This window comes from Vidua chalybeata, chromosome Z, assembly GCF_026979565.1.
Source record: "Vidua chalybeata isolate OUT-0048 chromosome Z, bVidCha1 merged haplotype, whole genome shotgun sequence".
Classification (NCBI taxonomy): Eukaryota; Metazoa; Chordata; class Aves; order Passeriformes; family Viduidae; genus Vidua; species Vidua chalybeata.
In genome coordinates, this window is record NC_071570.1 from 12,440,287 (window position 1) to 12,463,052 (window position 22,766).

Genomic DNA, 22,766 nt, shown 5'->3' on the forward strand with positions numbered 1-22,766 from the left:
GCCGGTCCCGCAGCGCCTGCCCGCGCCGCCGCCACTCAGCGCCTCTCGCCCGGCCGCCGCGCCGCCTTAACGTGAGGAGGGGCTCCTCGGGGGGCTGTCACTCTCCTTAAGCCTTTCCTTTCAAGCTTTGAATGTGAGCTGCCCTCCAGCCCCCCTCTCTCTTCCCTCCCTCCAGCACATCGTAAAGAGAAGGAGGGAAAAAAAAAGAAAAAGAAAAAAAAAAAAAGGTTTCAACAACAGGCTGGGCCAATGGCAAGTGGCGAGGCAGGGAAAGGGGGCCGAGCAAAGGGAGAAAAAGTGGAGAAAGGGAGAAAGAGAGCGAGAATGCGCAGGCTGGGGGGTTGTGTAAAAGAAGAAGCGTTGCTAATTTTTTTTGTTTGTTTGCTTTTCCATGCATGCATAATGAAGCCTAATCAGAGCACGTTGCTGCTGCTTGGAGGGCAGTTTTGTATTTAAAGCCTTGCAAAGAAAAAAAGATCCACAGACGGATCCACAGAGCAGCTTGCAGGGCTTGTTGACAACAGAAGCAGCATCAGTCGCCCAGAGAGAAAGAGACCGCGAAGGCTGCCTCTTTTCCTTTCCTAGTGCTCTCGTCTTGGTAGCGAGGAAAGACATTTCTTCTCGGCGCCACCCGAAAGCGTGATCCGAACCGAGAGGGAGTGAGCGGAGCCGGGACTGTGAATGGGATCGGAGCGGCTGGCATGTGCAGAGATGCTGCGAGCGGAGAGTTAAAAGCTCCCGAGAAGGCAGCAGCAGCAGCTGGGCATTTATTTTCTGGGGGAAAAAAATAAAAAAGAGAGAGACGGAACTGCATGAAGAGCAGTACAGCACCATGAGCTCTCCCGGCGCAGCCTGCGATTCCCCAAGCGCGCTACGGATCCGCTGTCGTCCAAGCCCCTGTTTGCACTGACTCCCCGCACCTCTCCAGGCGCCTTCGCCGCCTCCTCGCCGAGCCCGGAGCAGCGGGTGGGGGACACGGGAAGGCCCCCGGGCGCCTGCTTCGTACCGCCGCCCCGCCGACTTCAGCTCCCGGGGGCTGGAGAGCCCCGGGCCCAGCGCGCATGGATTGATGCGAGGAGACCTCATGCACACGGCCGGCGGGAGTTTTGGAAACTTTTCCACGGGCGGCAGTTCCTTCTACTCCTCCTCCTCCTCGTCTACCAGCGCCTCTTCTCAGCTCGCCCGCGGCTGCAGCCACTACCCCCGTCCGCGATGGTGGCCCGCTCGCACGCTCGGCACGGAGGCGGCGGCGGCCGGCGCTGGCCGCGGGCGGCCGCCTGGCTGTGGCTGGCGGCGGCGCTGGGCGCCGTGTGGCCGCCTCGGGGCTCGCTGGTGCAGGGCCGGCGGCTGATCTGCTGGCAGGCGGTGCTGCAGTGTCAGGGGGAGCCCGAGTGCAGCTACGCGTACAACCAGTACGCCGAGGCGTGCGCCCCGGTGCTCCTGCAGCAGCAGCCACCGGCTGCGGGCGGAGGGGACGGCCCGGCGGGAGCTGCAGGCGCGATCCCCTCGTCCAGGCGGCGGTGCCCCAGCCACTGCATCGCGGCGCTCATCCAGCTCAACCACACCCGGCGTGGCCCGGCGCTGGAGGACTGCGACTGCGCGCAGGACGAGAACTGCCGCGCCACCAAGCGCGCCATCGAGCCCTGCTTGCCCCGCACCAGCAGCCCCGCGGGCGGCGGCCCCGGCGGCCCCGGCCCCGGCGGCCCCGGCGTCATGGGCTGCACAGAGGCGCGGCGGCGCTGCGACTGGGACAGCCGCTGCAGCCTGGCGCTGAACCGCTACATGACCTACTGCGGAAAGCTGTTCAACGGGCTGCGCTGCACGCCCGAGTGCCGCGCCGTCATCGAGGATATGCTGGCCGTGCCTAAGGCCGTGCTGCTCAACGACTGCGTCTGCGACGGGCTGGAGCGGCCCATCTGCGAGTCGGTCAAGGAGAACATGGCCCGCCTCTGCTTCGGCGCCGACATGGGCGGCAACGGCGCGGGCAGCAGCGGCGGCTCGGACGGCGGCCTGGAGGAGTACTACGACGAGGACTACGAGGAGGAGCCGAGCCAGAAGGGGAGGGACGACGCGGAGGACAATGCGGGCGCTGAGCCCGGCTTCCCCGTGCAGGCAGATAACGCCGGCCGGCCCGCCGGGGCGGCTGGGGCGCTGCTCGCCTCCATCTTGGTGCCGCTGCTGCCGCGGCTCTAACATCCCCCCCTTCCCGTCCCCCTCCTGCCTGCTTCCCATCGCTGCTTCCCTCAGTCACTGCCTCCCTCCGCATCCCCATCCCCTTCGCCGGGCCGGGCCGGGCCAGGCCCCCCGCGCCGAGCTGCCGCGGGCCTCTTAGTCGAGCCCTCCCGCGGCGGCCGGGGATCCGGCCGGCGGGGCCCCTCGGCGCTGAGCGGCTTTCAACGCTCTGCCCGCGGATTCCCCGACCCGTCGCCCCGGCGCCCCGTCCCCTCGCGTCTCCTCCTCTGCCTCCGCTGCTCCGAGCAGCCCCCAGCCGACCCCTTTCCCCGCCCCGGCGCTGCGAGCCGGCCGCTGGAGCGGTGGCCAGAGCGCAGGGGCCGCTCGTGTTTCGGGTGTTTGTCTCGAGTGTGCACTATGCAATTGCTGCCACCCTGCCTTCGTGTTATTAGCGAGCGGAGAGGCTGACAGAGACTGCGGGCGAGGCCGCTAGCCGCCCCCCGGAACAAACCGGGATTTGTGGCACGCTGGTACTGGAGGTTTTATTAAGAGTGTTGACATGAAGGTTAGTAAGAGGTGAGCAACCCAAACTTGCTGCCAAAGCGTTGCCGTACTAGTTAGTCAGCAACTTGATTATCATTAGCCGCATCTCACTCTTCCTGATGCAGTTGTGCCGGAAAAGGGCTTATGCCTCATCTGCCGTTAAATTTAGGGAAATAGCAGACTGAATAAATTTGGTGGTTTACAGCACTCCCTCTTGCACACATATTCCCTATAACAAAAGCGTGCCAGCAGCCGTCTCTTCCTCTGTAACCTAGCGACATTAAAAAAAAACTGTTTCGGAGTTGTTGGCTATACTGAACAATGCAACTTTTGTTTTAAAAGAGCTCTGCACTGCCATCTTTAAAAGACACTTTTAAACTCGAGAACATGTATGTACAAATATCCTGAAAAGTTTTATTGCCTCGTCATATCAGGGTGCTGACCTCTGGTAAATCTTATATAAAAAAAAGTATTTAAAACTGGGATTTGTTACCAGTCGCTCTTCATTGTATATAGAATTTTATAAATTGTATGCTTTGGGGATAATTTATTTAAAAAAATAATAAAAAGTTTTAATTCCACATCCTATTTGCCAGGTAGCTGCATTTGCTATTTGTTTCTGGAAAGGTACAGATTTCACTTTATGTTTAAAGGGATACCAGCAACAGTGATTAAGTGAAGTATTCTCTAGAACATCAAATGTACAGTGTATTTTACAGATTGAAAGTTAACTTTCTTATTTGGAGAGACTTTATGAACATTTTAGAATTGTATAAACGCATTTCTGAGCTGCCTTAAACCTTGTATTTTTTATAGAAGGCAAAAAAAGGCCTGTCTTTTAAATATGTATGGCTTTTTTGTATTTTCTAAACGTGTAAATTAGTAAAGAAAGAGCTTTAAATAATGGATGCAGTGAAATTGTTTTCCAGGGACATTTGAACTCTCAGCACCCGAAATGTGGGGGTGGGGGAAGAGAGGCGGGGATCAAACCACAGAATAACAAACCAAAAAACAGTCAAAAAACAAAAATCTGTGTCTGCCTGTAATACTTCACATAGATGTAAATTACTGCTATTCTTACTTTAATGGATAATTACATGCAAGAAGTAAATACAGCTTTGAAAGTACTTCTTTAAATGAGTGGTTGATTTTATAATGCGTTGGCATGGTAACTTACCAGTGCCAGAAGAGAGTAAAGCAATTCAAGGACACTGCTCCTGTATATATATACATGTAGAGTTACTAGTGCACCGCGCTTCCTTCATGCAGGCACGCTGCTCTCGCTGGCGCTTGTAGAAGTGCTCCTAGGCGTGCAAACAAGTGGTGAGAAATACATCACACAGAGGCGGCAAGCGTTTTGAACAAGGCTTCGCTTCGCGCGGGCAGGGGCACATGCATCAAGGCAGCTGCAACAAAATGCAAAGTTTGCTATTCAGCCTGCCTTCTCCCACAATGAAGAATGCAAAAGTAAACACGCTGAAGGGATCAGCAATTACTAGATCTTGTAATACTGTGCTTAGGAGATGCTTTGCATCGTGCTGAAGCCTGGTTTGCTGCCAGAGCTACTGATCTACACTCAAACGCCCTTAGATAAATAATTACGCTCTTAAGCTGTGTCGAGTGCTGATACACTTGACCTTGTAAATAGAAATGTTTGCAGTAGGAATAAACTCCAGCACTGGAAAATCTTTTAAACATTAACACAAAAGAGAGAGCTCAGTCCTCTAGGGATTTGAGTTTGGACTGCGTCAAGCTAGGCACTCACAAAAAAAAAAAGAAAAAAAAAAGTGTATTTATCTTCTATTCATGGTGTTTATTTAAAGCTTTTCATTTTAAAGGCTATAATTGGAAGGCAACTCAGAAGTTTAAAATCTACCACAAATAAACTTTGACTGAGGGGGCGACAGATTAGCAAGATAGTGTCCTTTTCATCTTACCAGATCTTGACAGAGCACAAATCCACATCTGTCTGTTGTATAAATCAACAAAATTAGAAAACCCTGCTTCTGGGTTAGTTATTTCAATGGAAGATTATTTTATTATTTCTTTAGGGTGTGAATTTGATTATGTTGCCCAGCAATAAATGCACATAAGTACATGTGCACACACATAAGCCAACCCCAAATAGTTGTGATACTAAACAAGTATATGACTATGGTCTGAGGCTATGATCTGAAGTTTGTTTTTAAAGTCATCTGAACGGCTGAGTAAGCTTATTGTTAAAACAAAGCTGGAAACTGTTTCTTCGGGAGGAGGACAGAGTAGTTGGGTGAGACTTGTAAATAGAGTCAGCTTTCTTTACAAAGTGCTGAGTTCACGATGGGGTAAGGATGATCTTAAATACTTCTTGCATAGATGACCAGAAACATGCTTTTAGTTGTCAACAGTTAGCACCCACAAGGACTATTTAACTAGTTGTTGATGAAAAATTAAGTTCCAGCTAAAAGCCTTTATTTTTCTTCGTTTAGGAGTAAAGACATTAGCACTAGAAAAGGACTAATAATTAACTGCTACAATAAACTCAAGACTTAATTTTACAAGCTTCTGTCAAAAGCATCTGCGTGGAATAAATCAACACCAAGCACCACTAGGCAGGGAAGACTCATCTGTATGCTTCCTTCTCCAGAGAAAGTGGATTGTTTTAATTTAAGTTACTGTGCAATAAATACAGCTGAACTGATTCTGTCCTATGAGCTCCTCTCCATAAGGAGGTAGTTCTGGGTTTTGTTGTATAGTCAGAGTCAGCACTATTTCCAGGATGAATGGCTGCCTGTGTTGCTATTTATCCCAGCCAAATAAGCCTATGCAGATGTTGATGTCCATCAAATCTGTATTTCTTTTGCTTGATTTTCAGACAAATGGAAATCTTGAAATGTCAAGTGATGTAGCAAGAACAGATTTAAGCAAGGGAAAGACTTCACCTTTCCTAACAGAGGGAGATTTTTCACAGGAAAGGAAGTTCTCTCATTTGTCTGGCTATTTGGCAGTGGTCTCTACTGAAGTGCTGTCCTGGCTATGTCTTCCAGGGGGAGAAGGAACTCTGCATCATTTCATGTAAAATAATCCAGTAGGTTCTGATCCCTTTTCATTCCCAGTTACCAGGTTTGAATTCTTGGTGACAGTTTATTTGTCTTTGGAGGCACTTCAGTGACAAATGTTTAAGGGAGTGTGGGACAATGGTGGAGAACAAGGAGGCAGTTCATTGAACTGACAGTGACCATACAGTAAATAGGGGGAGATTCAAGCTTCACTGATCACCCAAGCACACAGCAAATCTTTTGTATGCAATCACAATGGACATAACATAAGGTCTCTGTTTATTTTCAACAATATACACCAATGTATACAGACAGGCATACATAACTTTAAAATTGTTATGAAATAAAACCTTACAATGACCATAAGCAAAGCTCTGGTTTGGCCAAGTCTTTTCATGGTCACACTGGAAAACATGATGGATTTTACTTAGAATCTTCACTCCTCCTAAAAGCTGTTGGTCTACAAGATCTCTCACTACAGACATGCCTCTATAGTGCATATCTTTCATAGGGCTGCAAAAATGGCTTGCAAGCAGCTTTACAGGTAGGGAACAAGACATTCCATCTCAGCGTGGTGCAAAACTAGTGCTTGGTTTTTGGTTTGTTTTATCTTTTTGAGTACGCTGGAGTTGAGAGGTACTCCAAATGAGCCAAAGTGCACATATAAAAAGTAGTGGGACAAAAAATCATCACCATTTGAGTAATGGAAAATGCTGCTTCAGTGACTGAGTAGCATAGTCGTCAAATGTCACAAAAAAAAATTTAGACCTTCAATCAATTTTGTTCCTGTCCACAGTAATAACTTCATGCGCTTCCACACTGCCTGTGCTAACACACCCATTGCAAGTCCTAGGGAAAGTAGGTAGTTGTGCAACAGAAAACATTTGAAATGGGAAGAGCAATGATTTCATGTCTGTGATACAGATTTGTAAGCAGTGAAGTTGAAAGTTACTGTATTTTACTTGAGGCATTGGCTGTGGTAGACAGTTGAAAAGGCTCACATTGACTGTCTGAATGACATAAGTAATGTGCTATTAGCATAAATACTTTCTAAGACATCCATTTAATCAATTTCTTAAATAACAGAATGATCTACTACAAAATAGTGGACTGTATACACTATATTTTGGCACAAAGATGGTCATTCTCCCACTAGTAACCAGGGGCTCTAAATAAATGATTTCAACAATGTTTTATTAAAGGAGGACAAGAGCCCTCGAGCTGCATTAATCGGGGAGAAGTCGAGTGGCACTTTTGTTATGGAAATGTTAAACACATAATAGTTCAGGCAAACAATGTGGAGCCACTTCATTCTCTCAGCCATGCTGACACCTCTTAAAGAGGAACTGCAGGGAAGGATGTGGGAAAGATTTGCTTTCTGAGGAAGCTTTCAGCTAATATTTTGGATATTTACCTCCAAAATTCAACCAGTGCAAATGTAACTGAAGGGCATAACAATAAAACAATAAAGAGGGATGATTTATGCAGCTACTGCTAGTGATGAGAGTTTGATGCTCAAAATCAAAACAGTAATTGACAAGCACCCCTTTTCTTTAAAGTTTCTTTTTTCATGAATTTATTATGAGCCATATGGATATTATAGTAGAAGATAAATATGCATAAAGAGATTTTTGTTAACACACAGAGGTAATAGTGCTAGTACTTTACCTTGAACATACATCATGGATGGGAAAGAGGAACACTCTAGAGTAAGTGTAGTGTAGAGTAAGAGTAATCCTACTAACATTTAGTAGGATGGTCAAGAGGTGAAGTGATGTGTAGAAAACATAAAAATACATTAATAAGGTGATACACAGTCTGCATAAAAAAATATTCATACTCAAATGTGGTATTTTGAATGGGTGAGAAGAAGAAAGGGTAGGGAAGAGGAGATGACTGTTACGTAGAAAAGTTTTGGAGAATTGATAGTGTACTTGCTAATAAGGAGAAAGAAGCTCCAAAATAATATTGAGAAGTTAGCTGAGACGCAGATTGAAAATAATGGGGGAATGCAGAAAGAAAGCTGTCTGTCTTTAGCAAAGTTGGCACAGCCAGAAGGTAAAAGTAATGTGGAAATAAGATGAATATTCAGCTCTGGAAATGATTTTTTTTTTTTTTTTTTTCCCATCCCCAGAAGATGGAGATGAAAGCTATCATCCTTGTATCCTTGGTGTTCCTGACAGTGCACCTCAAACACTGCGTCTGGGTTTCAGACCACTCCTCTCTCAAGTTCAGGAAGGATGCTGAGAAACTTGAAGGGCTAGTAGAAGGCTGCCAGAATGGCTAGAGTTTGTGACCAACAAGAACAAGATGAGGAGGCTGAACTTTAGTCCAACTGAAAAGTGAATCTAATGGCACCCTATAGCATGGGAAGAGAACTTTTGTAGAGACTACAAGGCCCAACTCTTCTCAGTAGGGTAAGAAGGTATGACAAGCTACAGCACATATGGACTTAGCTGCTAGGTTCAGACTGAGCATTAGGAAGAACTTCGCTAGGAAGTGAAGGAGGTAGTGCAGGACTGAGATAAGTTTTCCAAAGAAGCCCTGTCACCTCCATTGTTTGAGGTTTCCAAGACTTGGCTAGCAAGAGATACAGCTGATTTTTTTTGTCTTAGCTGGAACATAGCTTCTGGACAAGGTTGGAAGTAGATGATCTCTGGAGGCCCCATTAAATAAATTTCTATTATACTGTGATTTTAATGTTGATCTGATTATAGGAAATCCAAGATGCTCCTTAGGTAGATGTAGAATGAGGTCAGGCTTATGTATATATATGGCATATTTCAATGGAGGTGGTGATGCATAGGGTTTGAGGAGAGAAAGTAACTGTTACACATGCCCACAAGGCCAGAGAGGATGGAAGGAGTTGAAAAGGGGTCAAAGGGGTAGTTTAGGAGGAGCATAGAGACCAAAACATAGAATTTAGTCCGGGACTTGAAGCCAAGAGGAACAGAGGAAGTATAACACAAGGGATATTGTGAAATATAAGGGAATATAGTGAGGAAAAGGAAAGTGTCCATTTAAGAGTAACACTTATGAATTGGAAAATAGACAGTTTAATTGGAAAATAGACGGTTTAATTGGAAAGAGAAAGATAATAATAGGAAAAAATTTGGACAAAACTGGGAGTGCAGAAGGGACATCTCTTTCCTTTGCAAGAGAATAATACTTGTATATAAACATGTTCTTGGCCACAGTATCTTGCTGCCTGGAAACAAGAGAAATAAAATACAACTGAACCTTCTCCCTTATATGTATGTCTACATGCAAATATGCATGACATATGCATACACAGTTGTATTGTATGACAATGCAGACACAGTTTGTATTTTTAATTATCTGAGAGATTACAGTGCTCTGTGTAGTCGCAAAACACACATTCTCATGTAAATAAACATAGCTTGCTGGATGTTCTCTAGTAATGCAAAAGCAAGACACATCTGTTTATAATGTCTTATACTAAAATAATGCCACCACCTACTACTTTACAGTGCATATGAGAGTGTATATCTGGCTTCCACTCGTTTTAATTGTTTAAAAAATAAAGCAAATTAGGTGGTTTAAACAGACTAAATACAAGCACTACAAGTTTCCAGTCATCCACTTCTAATTCAAACAGTGGTAGTAGCTGAAGAAGTACTGCATTCTGACATATTGCATCCCTACAAAGAGGAAATTAGGGAAGAATGCCAGGAGGCCTTCATGGATGAACAAGGAGCCCCTGGACAAATTTAAAACACAAACAGGTCGATTACAGAGCAGGGAAACAGGGAAAGGTAGCCTGGGAGCAATACAAAGAAATTTTCCCAACAGCCAGAAAAAATGGTTAGGAAAGCTAAAGCACTGGCAGTTGTAAATCTGACAAGGGACATCAAGAGTAACAAAAAAAAAAATCTTACCTGGGTACATCAGCAATAAAAGAAAGACCAGGTAAAATGTGACTCCTTTCAGGAGGGATATGGAAGACCTGGTTATGCAGGACATGGAGAAGACTAATGTACTCGGTGACTTTTTAGCCTCAGTCTTCACCAGCAAGTACTCCAGCCAAACCTGAGATTCAGGGGAGAGCAGAGATTGGGAAAATGAAGAATTGCCCTATGCAGGAGAAGATCAGGCTGACGAACATCTAAAGAACCTGGAGGGTCACAAGCCCATGGGTCCTGATAAGATGCATCTGAGGGTCCTGAGAGGACTGGCTGAGAAAGTGGCTAAACTACTGCCCATTATATTTGAGAAATCATGTCAGTCTGGTGAAGTCCCCACTGACTGGAAAAGGGGAGATATAAGCCCCATTTTTAAAAAGGAAAATACAGAAAACCCAGGGAGCTAAAGGCCAGTCAGTCTCACCTCAGTGCCTGGCAATATCTTGGAGATATGCTAAGAGAAACCTTACTAAGAGACATGGAAAATAATCAGGTAGGCATTCAAGACCTTGATGAGGCTTTGAGTATTATGGTCTAGTGGAAAGTTCCCTGCCCATGGCAGGGTTATTAGAGCTGGATGATCTTTAATGTTCCTTCCAACCCAAACCATTCTGTGATTCTATAGATATTCACGATACACTCAGTAGTGATGATCTTCATGTTATCTCTTTTCAGGAGTTACAGTATCCTTCTAAATCCATTCAAACATTTTTGATGTCATATAAAAATATGTTATAGCAGGAAGTAAAGCAGCAGTCTACAGAAACTCTTACGGCTATCTTATTTTTCATATTAGTGTATTCAGGTGTATACCACATGTTTGCAAATTAGTCTGTAGGACATGTCAAAGTCACGTATAGACAGATGTCTTTGTTTGTTCATATCAGGAATTGAGGCCATGGAAGAAAATTCAATACAAGAGTGTGGATTTTATAGAAAGAACTGAAAGAACATATGTTTGAAATAATTATGAAATAATTTGTCCAAAAGATCTCACTTTTCTCTGATGTGAAGTCTTGTTTGCATAGTTCCAGATCTTTGACTCCTGTTAGAGATAGTTTGAGTTTTCAGTAGTGTAACTGTTGTCAGAATTCAGATTTTGGCTTGCTTTCTATACTTAGAGAGAAAGATTACTCAGTTAATTAAATGAAGCATATGTGAATCAACAGGCAGCTAACACTTGGGTTTGGCCTGGTTGTTGGCTATAATCTACTGCAGTGAGCTAAAACCTACTGAAGTGGGGAAAGCTGAGTGCCTGGATGTGTTGAAGAACATATTATGCAAAAGGTATTGCTAGGATGGGGAGGATATATTTATAAAAGAAGTAGATAAGAATGATATATGAAGTCTGAGAAACTGTGAAATCTTTTCCCTTTTGAGCTCTTCAAAACATGGGTGGTTCACTTTTTGGCAATATTAGGCTAAATCTTAGAACATACTGACTGCATGTAGAGCCTGAATATAGTCCCTCTCATTATATTCAGAAATAATTCTGATTCTTTTCAGATCTCATTGGGAACACTTTAGTCAGAATATTGTTTGGCTTTCTCACTTCTGTGTGCAGTAAGCAAGGAAAAAAGCTCTAGTGACCAAGTCCTTCCTCTGTATTGAGAAACATCTTGACCCACAAGCTAGCTGAAGTCTGCCTTCATGATATTCATGGGAACAAATTTTATTTTCTCAATTAATGTTATAGGGAAAATTTTTTACACTTAAGAGAACTAGTGAAAGCATTGTGTGGTGATGCTCTCTCAGTCCAAATTTTAAGCCCAGCATTGTCTTCATACTCTGCTGTGCAAATCAAGGGAGATGGTTACACATTGTTATCTCTGACTCAGTAGATGTTCCTGTTTTGCAGTAGGGATAACTGAGGCAGAAACTGTTCCTAACACTGTCCTGATTCTACTCAGGTCCTACTCTCATCCTGGGGTATAGAAATGCTTTAATATACACCTTCCATTATGTTGTCTTCCAGAATGCTACAACAGTAGCATTCTGTACTGCTGTATGGAAAATATTTGAGCCTGAATTTCTTTTACCTCTGCTGTCTTCTGGGTGAAAAGATTAAGCCAGGGTGCAAAAAGCTGGTTAAATTACCTCCATTCTGTCTGGAGAGTCTTCTGCACTGGGGCAGTTCTAAATATCATGTTTGCTGCTGGAATGGGCATAGACCCCATCAAAGACTTTTGCCAGCAGAACTTCTTTAAAAAAAGGGGAATAACTGTACTAAATGAGGTAGAGCCATTTGAAATGGTACAAATATGTACTTGACTCATTGTAGTCTGCAGGAATCATGTAACTTCCATTTGCTTGGACTGGTTTTGTGATTCTTTAGTCAGCAAGCTTTAGGGAAAAATAATTCTGCAAACAGAGCTGCTTAATATTTTATGCTGTCTGTTTTGGAAGGAGTAGTGCGGAGAAGAGATAAAAATGTATGATGAAAGTAAGATAAGTGTAAACATTACTTTGGAAATATTTCCCTAAATGTTTATATCTTTTATGAGTTTCAATATTTAGTTATCAGGAGTGCATAAATATTGACAAAATTACTATAAATATATCAAGACTCAAGGTCAGGGGAAAAAAATTAAATGAAAAGTATTTTCTGCAAGATTGTAGTAGAAATTGTTTACTGTGGAAGATAACACATAAGTAGCCCTAGGCCAGCAAGACAATCTAATGTCTTCTGTCATAAAAAACCTCCCATTATTTTAGATTCATTAAACTGAAGACATAAATCCTAAGAACAATATGTTACTTCAAAACCAATTTTAATCTTTAAAACAATAGCATTTTTATTAAAAAATGCATTTCTCTTTTCTGAGTTTCCTTAAATAAATCTGAGGATATACATATCTTCAAAGAAAGCCATTTAATATCCCACAGGGATGAGATTTTAAACATGAAGACCTTTAGGAAATTCTGATCTAGATGATTGATATTTTTGTTTTATTAGATTCTTTTTTAATTTTAAATAACTACCTATATTTAACAATAGCTAAATACTCACTGTGAAGAAAAAGTGATGAATTGTAAATATATACCAGTCAGACTTGCTTTTCTCCTGAGATTTCTATTCTTCTATTTGTTTCAGATTTGCTTGAGAAAAAGAATGTGAAAGACACGGTTTAAGTAACACACTGCCACTTTAAGAGGATACATCATGCCTATTAATAATTGTATTACTCCTCTATTATTGTTAAGAATAATGAAGGAATGGGAGCATTGGCCCCCAAGCTGAATTTATCCTGAAATGTTTTCAATTAACTCTTGGCACCAGCAGGAAAGCATCAAACCTTTCCCATGCTGAAATATGGAAAATCTGCAGGGAACATCCCAGCAGGAGTGGAATTTCATTAAAACAAGCACATCATAATTCAACGACTTCTGCACTCTCTTTAAGCCTTTCTATTGATAAGGAGTCCAAGGTGATTTTTATGGATTTGCAAAGAGAAATGATTTCATAACATCTTTTCAAAGAGTTTGTTTTGGCTGAGGCATTTGAGTTATTATCTGCTCCCTGATGAAAAAAGAGTAAGACATTTGGCATAAATGTGACCACTAAATAAGAGGCAGAACTGAAGAAACTTTAAGCAAAATTTTATCCCTCAGACAGAGTTCTGTAATCTCTGTAGGAACTGACTCCACAACTATTTTCCCACATCTTTTAAAGAAAGTATTGCCATTAAAACCTTCACTTTTGAACAACTACATGTGGAGACTAAAGCAAGCTTGGGGTTAATTACACATTCAAATACAGATGCAGACATTTTAATATTAAATACACCCATGCATTTAGTAGTGATATATTGCATAGAGGTGTATATTAGTTTAATAATATGCATATCAGTTTGCCCATATATGGCTTGTCTTAAAATGTTTGGCTGTCCTATATGTAAATAAAATTAACATATGTGTGAGTTGTAGTGTACTATTAAACACTGCTGAAGGCCTAATACTTTTTTTTGCTAAATCTTGTATGACTTTATCTTGATATAACTCTTTACCCCCTGCAAAATAATTTTTCCTGTCAGGATACAGCCAAGGTATAGAGACATGAACTCTTGCTCTTTACAGAATACTAGCATTTATGTTTATTAACAGGTATAATAATCAAGTATTTTTGCTAATCCCCAGTAAAGGCTCAGGCTGGCTGCATTTAAAGTATAAGATTGAATATTTATGTCAGTCTTAGTTTCTCTGTTTTGAATTGGTATAGAAAATTTACAGGAAAATCTTGTCTTTTTTTCTACCCAGTGTTCAAAAAACTCATTTGCATGTTTGCTGCCATTCCCTGCCTGGCACCACTACTCCTGAGGCAGGAAGAGCATTATGGAGGGTTAGGAAAGCAATCTGCTGAGGCTGGCACCACACAAAGACAGGTTGTGGGGAAGATGCTAAGAAGCAGATGGCACTTTGTGTGTACTTTCCATTGGTAGAGGAAGCTTTTTTTCCCATCCCTGTGCCATCCTCCTAAAAGACCCCTAGGCTAAGCACCTCCAATGCTGACTTGAGTACGTACACAACCTCTCTTGAGACTAGAGTGGTACATGTTACGTGATGCCTCAGTTTGCCACATTAACAAGTAGTTGCTAGATTCACATGGTTATCCTTCAGCAAGCTTTGATGACAAGAGCTCTTTCCAGCCAGGCCAGGACTGGAAAACTCATATAAAATCAGCCCATGCGATTTGAATCCACACTGTCACAATTTCACTGCATGTCTATTTTTCAACATGAGCAGGAGGACTTAACAGACAGATATATACCCACATTCTCACAGCAATCTGTTTTTTACTTCAGCAACAAAGTTTTATTCTGAGATTTTAGTAGAATGATAGTCATTTGTCGCAAACCATTTTTCTTTCACATATATGATAGATGAAGAAACAGTGTAGAAGTTAGAGTACTAAGGGTTCTATTTTTCTGGAAGTACACCACGATTTTTCTGCCTTCAGTTAACCATGTTACACCTACACCTTTCACATCCTCGACAGCCTGTAGCAAGGAGTTCCACTACTTAACTGCACAGTTTTGAGAGGTTTTCCTCTTCTTTGGCAGGACTTTGCCACCTGACCTTGCTTCACAGTGATTTTATAGCACTTTTCTACATCCCTTTTCAAGTTTTCTTTTTCCATGGACCATTCAATCACTTTGATCATTCGTCCTGCTCTTTTCTCTACTACATAGACTTTTATTATAATGTGGTGGGGAGAGGAGGAGCAGAACCATAGGAAAACACTATTTTCTTCTTCTTTTAGATGGCTTCTAAGTTCAAGATTATGGAGATGGATTTGAACTCATTGATTCAGAGAATTGGTCATGACAGATGTTTCTAGCTTGGGATACCTGAAAATTAATGACCAAAAATGGCTACTAGTGCTGTTAATGCAGTGACTTGGATGTCTCAGTTGAGTTTGCAGTGGATGAGTTTAGTTGAGGATAGGAATCTAATGAAAATTAGATTTTACATTTCTATTGAAGTTCATTGCATGATAGAGCAGGCCCTTCAGCCTTTCCTTTTGATGTCATTAAAAGATTGATAATATGTTGTGACCTGTACAGACATGGAAATCTAAATTCAGTGATTTTTGTGATGCTTTTGATACCCAGTAACAGGAAGATTTGCCAAGGAAGGATTGCACTGCACAATTTCCAGTTTATACTAATTTCCATAATTTTTAACCAATACAGACCAGGATTTCTACTGCCTTGGTAGTCTTACCATAGTCCATTCAATGAGCATGACACAGATAAGAAGAGAAAGAACTGTTGTGCCCTACTGGTTGTTAAAGACAAATTCTACTTTGATCTCTTATCTTTCCTTTCTAAGGAGTTTTTTTAATGTTTTCATAACTAGAAATCTGACAATGCACTGAACCATAAGATATCCAGATTTTCTTGCTACCCTCTTCTTTTAGACTCCCAATCTTCCTACTTAAATACAAAAACTTGCATTTTGTGGGTATTTTTGCTCTGTGTTACAGAATCCTGGCGTTGTACCGAAGGATTCTTGTGTTTTCTGTTCCTTCTCCTTGTGACTGCCCACCATAAGAAGAGTTTAAAGCAGTCCTGTGTTGTGCAGGACATTCCCAGAACTCATCCAATTATCATGAAGTTAGTGTTATTTTTAGCCTTATCAAGGTAACGCCTTATGACATAAGAGCAACAATATTCAAAAGGCATTTCCTGTGAAACCAGAAATGCTTTTTATACCAAATTCCTCAGGTCTAGGATGCCTGATCTAGGATGCAATATTTCTGGCAAATAAGGCTTTTTGAAATAAGGATATTTATTTCCACAGGTAATTGTGAAAAAGCTTTTCAAAATGGGGATGGGGACAACAAAGTAAACACTGACAGCAGAGACAATAGTGTTAAATAATATTGAGTTTAATTCTCAAAAAATCAGATGTTCACAGTTTTCATTGACACCAGTTGCCTGTTACGCAACCCCAGACCTCAGTGGCTTATGAATTACAATTTCACCTGAGATAATTCACTACCCTGCCTTGTCTTTCCCCAGAACAACTAGAAACACAAAAGGAAAATCCTCTTTTTTTAGTTGTCTTGAACAGATTTTGAGGTATGATGATAAGAATGCCCAAAAGCATTTTTCCATTTTTATTTTCTTAATTATAAATTGTTCCTTTAAAAGATCATGTACAAACAGTATTTGTTTTGTGTATCAGTAGATAAAGGACAAGAACACCAGAACAGGGAAATATTTTTTGAAAGAGTAGTTAAATCAATTAGATTTTGATATGACTGTAGATTAATCCTCTTAAAACAACAAAGTTGGATGAAGTGATTTCAAGGAGAACCTTTAGCAATTATTTCAAAAATGTTATAAAGAGTAGATGAAACTTTAGAAACCAAACCAAGACAAACTCATTGTGAAAATGGTGGAGAGAAGAGGGCAAGGGCCAAGGCAGGGCAGGGGAAAGAGCAAAAAGGATAAGGAAGGGAAGAGAAGAGGACTAATGAGGTGAAGTAGTAAGAATTTTCATCATAAAAACATTGTTTCAAGGAAGAAGTTATTTCCTATATTTAGAATTAAATGGGTGCCTACTCAGGAGTAAATTTTCACTCACGGACAATTTGTAAGAACATTTGACAAGATGTATCTGGCATGGACTAATGTGTGGCTTAACCCTGTAAGCACTCAGCTGCAAATAGTCCATTGCTCGCTCCCCACCAGGTGATGAGGAGGAGAATCAGAGGGCAAAAGTAAGAAAACTCATGGTTTGAGATAAGGACAAGTTAGCAGTTCAACAGGAGTAAAAGGTGGACTTCATTTCCTAATATTCCTATCAGCAGACAGACATTCAACCACCTCCAGAACAGCTGGCCTTCATCTTGCATCATATATATTTGAAAAGACAAGCACCATAACCATGATTGTCACTCCCTTTCTCCTTTTATTCCATTTTTATTGCTGAGCATGGTGTCATATGCCATGGGATATCCCCCTGGTCCTTTGGGGTTAGCTGTTCAGCTGTGTCACCTTACACTCTCCTGTCCATACCCAGACTACTTCAATAGAAGGGCAGACTGAGAAACAGAGGAAGTCTTGACACTGGCAGAACTATCTTGAAGTATATTTTCAAAACTGTTTTGGTCACTATTCCAAAACACAGCACCATATGAGATACTATGAGGAAAATTTACTCCATTCCAGTCAAACCCAGGACAATGAGTCTTAGAGGACAGGACCAGATTATTCTGAGGCACTCTGGAAAACTCAAGAATTGCCCAAAATAAGTGTTTACGAGAGGAGAAACAGCTGAAAGCAGAACTGTAAAACTTAAAAACATTATTTATGCCACAGCATATTTCTCCATCCTTTGCCATCTTACCTTGCACAGGTTCTGTTACACTGAATTCTGTTTATAGATGCACATAGTGCACAACTATTCTTTTTGTATGCTGTTCTTTTTTCTTTGGAAGTCAAATTTAATAGTTGACATATTTAAAACACAGTCATCTCAAGAAATACATCTAAATTATTTGAGATTTTCTCAACAGGCTGAATGTAAGAGTGACATCCCTTGTTTGTAGTTTTCTGTCTTTGTCTTTCAGAGAACTTAGCAGAAGACATTCTTTCTTTATTCTCTTCTTATATGTATTTATACATGTATAGACACTCATATACATATTTTATGTTGTATGATTATCTTAGCAATAAAAGATCGGAGTGAATCTGCAGTTAGAATGAAAGGTGCTGGGTTTTCTAATAAACTTATATATGTGGTCCATGGTTCCACAGGCTGGCACCAGTTTTTGAGAAAGGTCTGTTGCTTGGAAAGGTGAATTTCAGTCTTTTCGTAGATGACACCAAAGTGTCATCAGGGAAGAGTTGTTGATGTATATCATTTTCATATGCAATGAGATTTTCTGGTAAGTTTTTAGTCTTACATTATAAACCCACACAAATTTCTTTTGTGCCTCAGAGACATGTTCAAATAAATTCTTTATACTACATGAGGTTTTTGTCAAATTTTAACAGAAAGTATCTATGAGAAGGGAGAATCTGAGGGTGCCTTACCTTTCCACATAAGAAAAAAGGAACATACTTTCTTTTGTATAAATGTTATGATCTTGTGTAATTTGAAAACTGTAGTTAGTTTTAGGCAGTGTACTAGGACACATGGGTAATATATCCCTCACAGACAGTGTATGGTAATTACTAAAGATGCAGCATTGGCTGCCACGTTTGTCTTTACTGTAACCTTTCTGAATTATTTTGTCCCTTTGTACTTTTAGCATGTTTTTCATTCTGAGTACCTACCTTATAAGGGGTTGTATGCAATTTTCTTTGTGTATACTTTCTTATAAACTTATAACTTAGTTTTTGACCCGCTCTTTAAGCTTGTGTTTCTAACTGCATGTAAAACTTCACCTGGAGCCAAGATTAGTGTTTGCTTTTATGGAAAAATTAGTTTGTATCTGATTTCAAAAATGCAGGAACTACTGGCAGGCTTCACTGCAAAGTGTGTGAATGCCTTGAAGCATTGTAGTGCACTTCCCTCAGAAAGTGAAATAGAAATGCTACTATTGTCCCCAGTGTGCAGGTGAGGATTGGAAGATCAAAGAGAGGGAAGGTGACTTGCTTAAAATCATGTGGAGCCTGTTCTTCTTCCTTCGGATAGGTCAATGAAGTACTCTCATGTCTTTGGAGTCCTTTAACACTTGGGAAGTGGCAAGGACAACAAAATAATAGTATTAATTTCCACATAGTACATAATTTTTGTAGCTGTTGTTGTTTAGCTTCACCTCTGTTAAGACAAAATCTTCTATTATTGTCAGTAAGGGAATGTGTTGAACCAGATAGCACAAGAGCACAGATAGCACAACTTATCATTAGTTGACAGAAGTTATTTTACTATAAGGTTACTCTCATTGGAGTAGGTACTATTTTAGAAATGGGATTTTTTTTTTTTTTTTTATTTCCCAACACATAACTTTCTTCTTTATACAGGCATTAGTGCAGTTACCAGACATTCATATCCACTGCAGCCATTCTCTCAGATCTAGACTTCAGGAAGCTCAAATCCAAATAGTTTTCAAATCCAAGCTGCCACTTTGATTTCATCACATCAAACCCTTGTTGAGATCAAACCTTTGAAATGAGAAAAGATTTTTAATCCAGTTACCCCAGATGGGGTACAACTCTCCAGGTCCTGAGAGCTGCAGGATTAGGAATTCTCAAACTCCCCTCACCCACCCATGAACACACATGCAGGCAGCAAACAAGCTGCCCAACTTTACATGCTTTGCTCACAAACAGTAATGCAAACAAACCACTGTCTAAGAATGGAGAAACACCTTTGTCCCCTCTTCTTTCTGATATAATGAAATGTGCACATCCCCCGCATAGTCAGCTCTGTCTTTATTTTGCCAATCTAATTTTTCCTATTCAATCAAATTATTTTAAAAACTGGTTAAAATTCATAGGAACTCTAAATGAAGCAATTCACTGTCTACCTGTGACATGATCTGTAAATGGATGGAATGAGATTTCTATTTCAAAATATCTTTGCTTCATTTTCATAATACAATCCTTAGGGTTGGATTTAGTCTTCAGACAACTTTCTCCTTAAGACAAATGTGGAAAGACCATGAATAATTTGCTGTGAATGAAAGCTGAAAATAACAATTCCATTATCCTGATTATAATTTTCAGAACCAGAAATTGTTATGCTTTCAGATTCAAATTACATGGGAGGATAATTTGTGGTAAAAAAATTTACATTTTTCAGCTGACTGATACATTCTTACAATGATAAGAATTCACATGCATTGATGATGTTTACTAATACTCTATATTATTGTAATTTTGGTGATATCTAAAATGGTGACATCATTTTAAACTGTATCCAAAAAGTATGTATGTACTGCTATTAAATAAGTTGCTGTATTGCTCTGTGACCCATTAAATGGGATTGAGAAATTAATCATGAGCAGAAAGGCAGAATATGATGGGTAAAAACATCAGTGAGAAGACAGAGCCATGTTTAGTTTGTGGCAATTACAGCTGGCATTTCTCCAAGATATCAAGTGTGTGTCTGTGTATCTGTGTGTAAGCATGTGTGTAATTATACACACAGCCACACAGGATTTATTCATTACCACTTTTTTTTTTTTTTTTTTTTTTTTTTTTTTTTTTTTTTTTTTTTGTACTGGTTGTTTTAGTCTTTTTAGGATAAGCAGGCAAAGGAAGTGACTGTTCACATTCTTACAAATGTCAGATAACTTAATGTTTCTATTTCATAGATAGCAAGATAAAGACAGAGAAATAAAGAAAATTGGGTGATAAAGTAAATAGAAAAAAATTGTGATTGTTACTTTTCTAAGGGAACAATAAAGAAGCAAACAAATGTCTTTTGAAAATGACAAGGAAATAAGGCAATATCCATAAACCTCAGGTTTATGCGACTTGCCCCCCTGCCTCCCCCCGAATGAAAGTAAAGCAGTTAAACTTTAGTCACAATGAGCAGCAGCCCAGAAGTAGACAGCCAGCCACCTCTGTGTGGGGAAGATTTATAGGGACCCCTCCCGGGCCCTTTGCAAGTCCAATTCATGGGCTCCCCTGACCAAGGCTCAGAGCTGTCGCTCCAAAAAGGGAAGAAGGGAAGGCTTGTCTTTTTTTTTTTTTTTTAAATCACCATTTGTTATTAGAACACAGGCTTCCAAATGACGAAGGGGAGAAAAGGTTGAAGGAAAGATATTTTCCCCCTCTCCCTTGTGTGGTCCAGCGTATTCAAAGCAGGGGCCTGTCTAGTTTTACTGAGAAGGAGGAATGAGCTGATTTAACATGGATTGCAGCACTGCTGAGAGAGGGGGAGAGCAACTTCCAATCAAGTGTGAGCTGTTTTGGTGTCCATGTGTGTGGATGTACAAGCAAGAGAAGTGGCCAGTCTCTAGGCACCTTCTTTCTAAGAGCTCAAGGGCAGATAATTGATGTGACAAACAATTCTCCTTAACCCCCTGCCAACACAACAGCTCTTGGGCAGCTCAGAACTCTCCTCACTCAATAAAGGCCTGAACCTATCTCAAAAAACATGGGAAAGATTTACTTGTTGTGAATAGCAGCAATGCAAATAGGAATAGTGACCAGCTCCCCCCCAGATACTGATATGTGTATCAGTATGCAAGTAAACAAGGTATGCAAGGTAAACAAATGGAAATGGTCGATGGGATGAGTTGGTCCCTGATGTCATTGTCTTTGCTACTACCCAAGTAGAATTATTGTAGTGCTGTGATAGTGTCTTTTACTCAATGTCTATACATCATCTATGTAGAAGGTAAACTGCAGGGCCCTTATTCTGCCCCCAACTAATTGTACCCTAGCTAATGGTATCCTACAGATTTATTTATCAAATCATTTGTGCCGACTACAAACAGAGAGCACATAAAGAAACCCATAGCTGCTAAAGCTTCATAAACCATGTTTCCTGGTCCAGAGTCCTTTGGCTAAAAGTCTACTTTTCCCATGAACTCATGTCACACCTGTGAAAAACATTGAGAGCAACCATTCAGTAATAATGGCAAAAATTTCTTTTTTCCCAGGTCTGGACACTTTCTGGTAGTCTGGTGAAGTTCAGCTCAGATTGTGTAGGCAAACATTTTTGTAGCATATTGAGTGATGTACTGGCTGTGAACAGCAGGTTGTACCTAGGAACAACTGGGGAAAGCAAGCAAAAAATGACAAGTCCTATTAGAAAATTAATTCCAGTGTAGAATACCTTAATATTTAATCAAACATACATAAACTAGATATGGCTGAATATGCACGTAGTCAGACCTCATCCTCTGCTATCAATATGCACAGAAACAGTGGAAGAAGTAAAGACTTTAATCAAAGTATCCCTGCATTAGAAAGCCCTGGCACAAATAATCCCATTGAAATAATTGTCCTGGGTTAGAATAGAAAGCTAACTGCAAATTGTGCAAATCTGAAGCCAGCAATTTTTGGATAAGTTATTGCATATGGTGTGATGCAAGCACTTCAAATGGACAATATTGTGTATATGTAAAGTATATCCATATACCCATTTTTAAAGACTGAAAGAGGTAAACTAGTCAACACATTGGCTTCGTATCAGAATGGGGAATTCCTACTTGGAACCTTTTTTGACTTACTCATTTTCCAAACAAAGATTTACTAAACTGAAGAGGCGTAGGGGCTATCTCCTGTCATAACTCAGTATCTTGAGGTATTAGAGATATTATATAGAACAATAATTTTCAGCTGTTGGCCATCTGTACTCTGTGGCTGTAAGCATCCTCAGGACATGATTAAGGGAATCAGACCACCAAGCCCAATATCAATATGTTTAAATTAATCTTCAGGGTCTGAAGTTTCCAAGGAATTAAAAATCAAAAGGAGATTGGAAATGACTGACATAGAATATTGGTTGTTAGGTTTGCAAATTATGCTTTCATTTCTGCTTCCTCATCTCTTTCTTCCTCTCATATGTCCATGCTCTGGCAGACTAAACACTAATGTGATTAATTTCTCATGCTTTAATAAGCTCTTTACTCTCGTTCTGTACAGAGTGAGGATAGGGGCTAGGGGGACAGCAGGGA

The 22,766-nt window shown here is 40.9% G+C and overlaps 1 protein-coding gene across 1 annotated transcript; it reads left to right on the top strand.

The window, feature by feature from the left end:
• The first annotated feature begins 1,204 nt into the window (after nt 1-1,204).
• Nucleotides 1,205-3,842, top strand: GAS1 (growth arrest specific 1). Its single transcript, XM_053932225.1, has one exon. It carries the CDS (start codon nt 1,213-1,215, stop codon nt 2,191-2,193), a length of 981 nt encoding a protein of 326 aa, XP_053788200.1. The 5' UTR covers nt 1,205-1,212; the 3' UTR covers nt 2,194-3,842.
• The last annotated feature ends 18,924 nt before the right edge of the window (nt 3,843-22,766 follow it).

Excerpts from the sequence above, each read along its gene's own strand:
- GAS1 (XM_053932225.1), top strand. The coding sequence starts at position 1,213 with ATGGTGGCCCGCTCGCACGCTCGGCACGGAGGCGGCGGCGGCCGGCGC.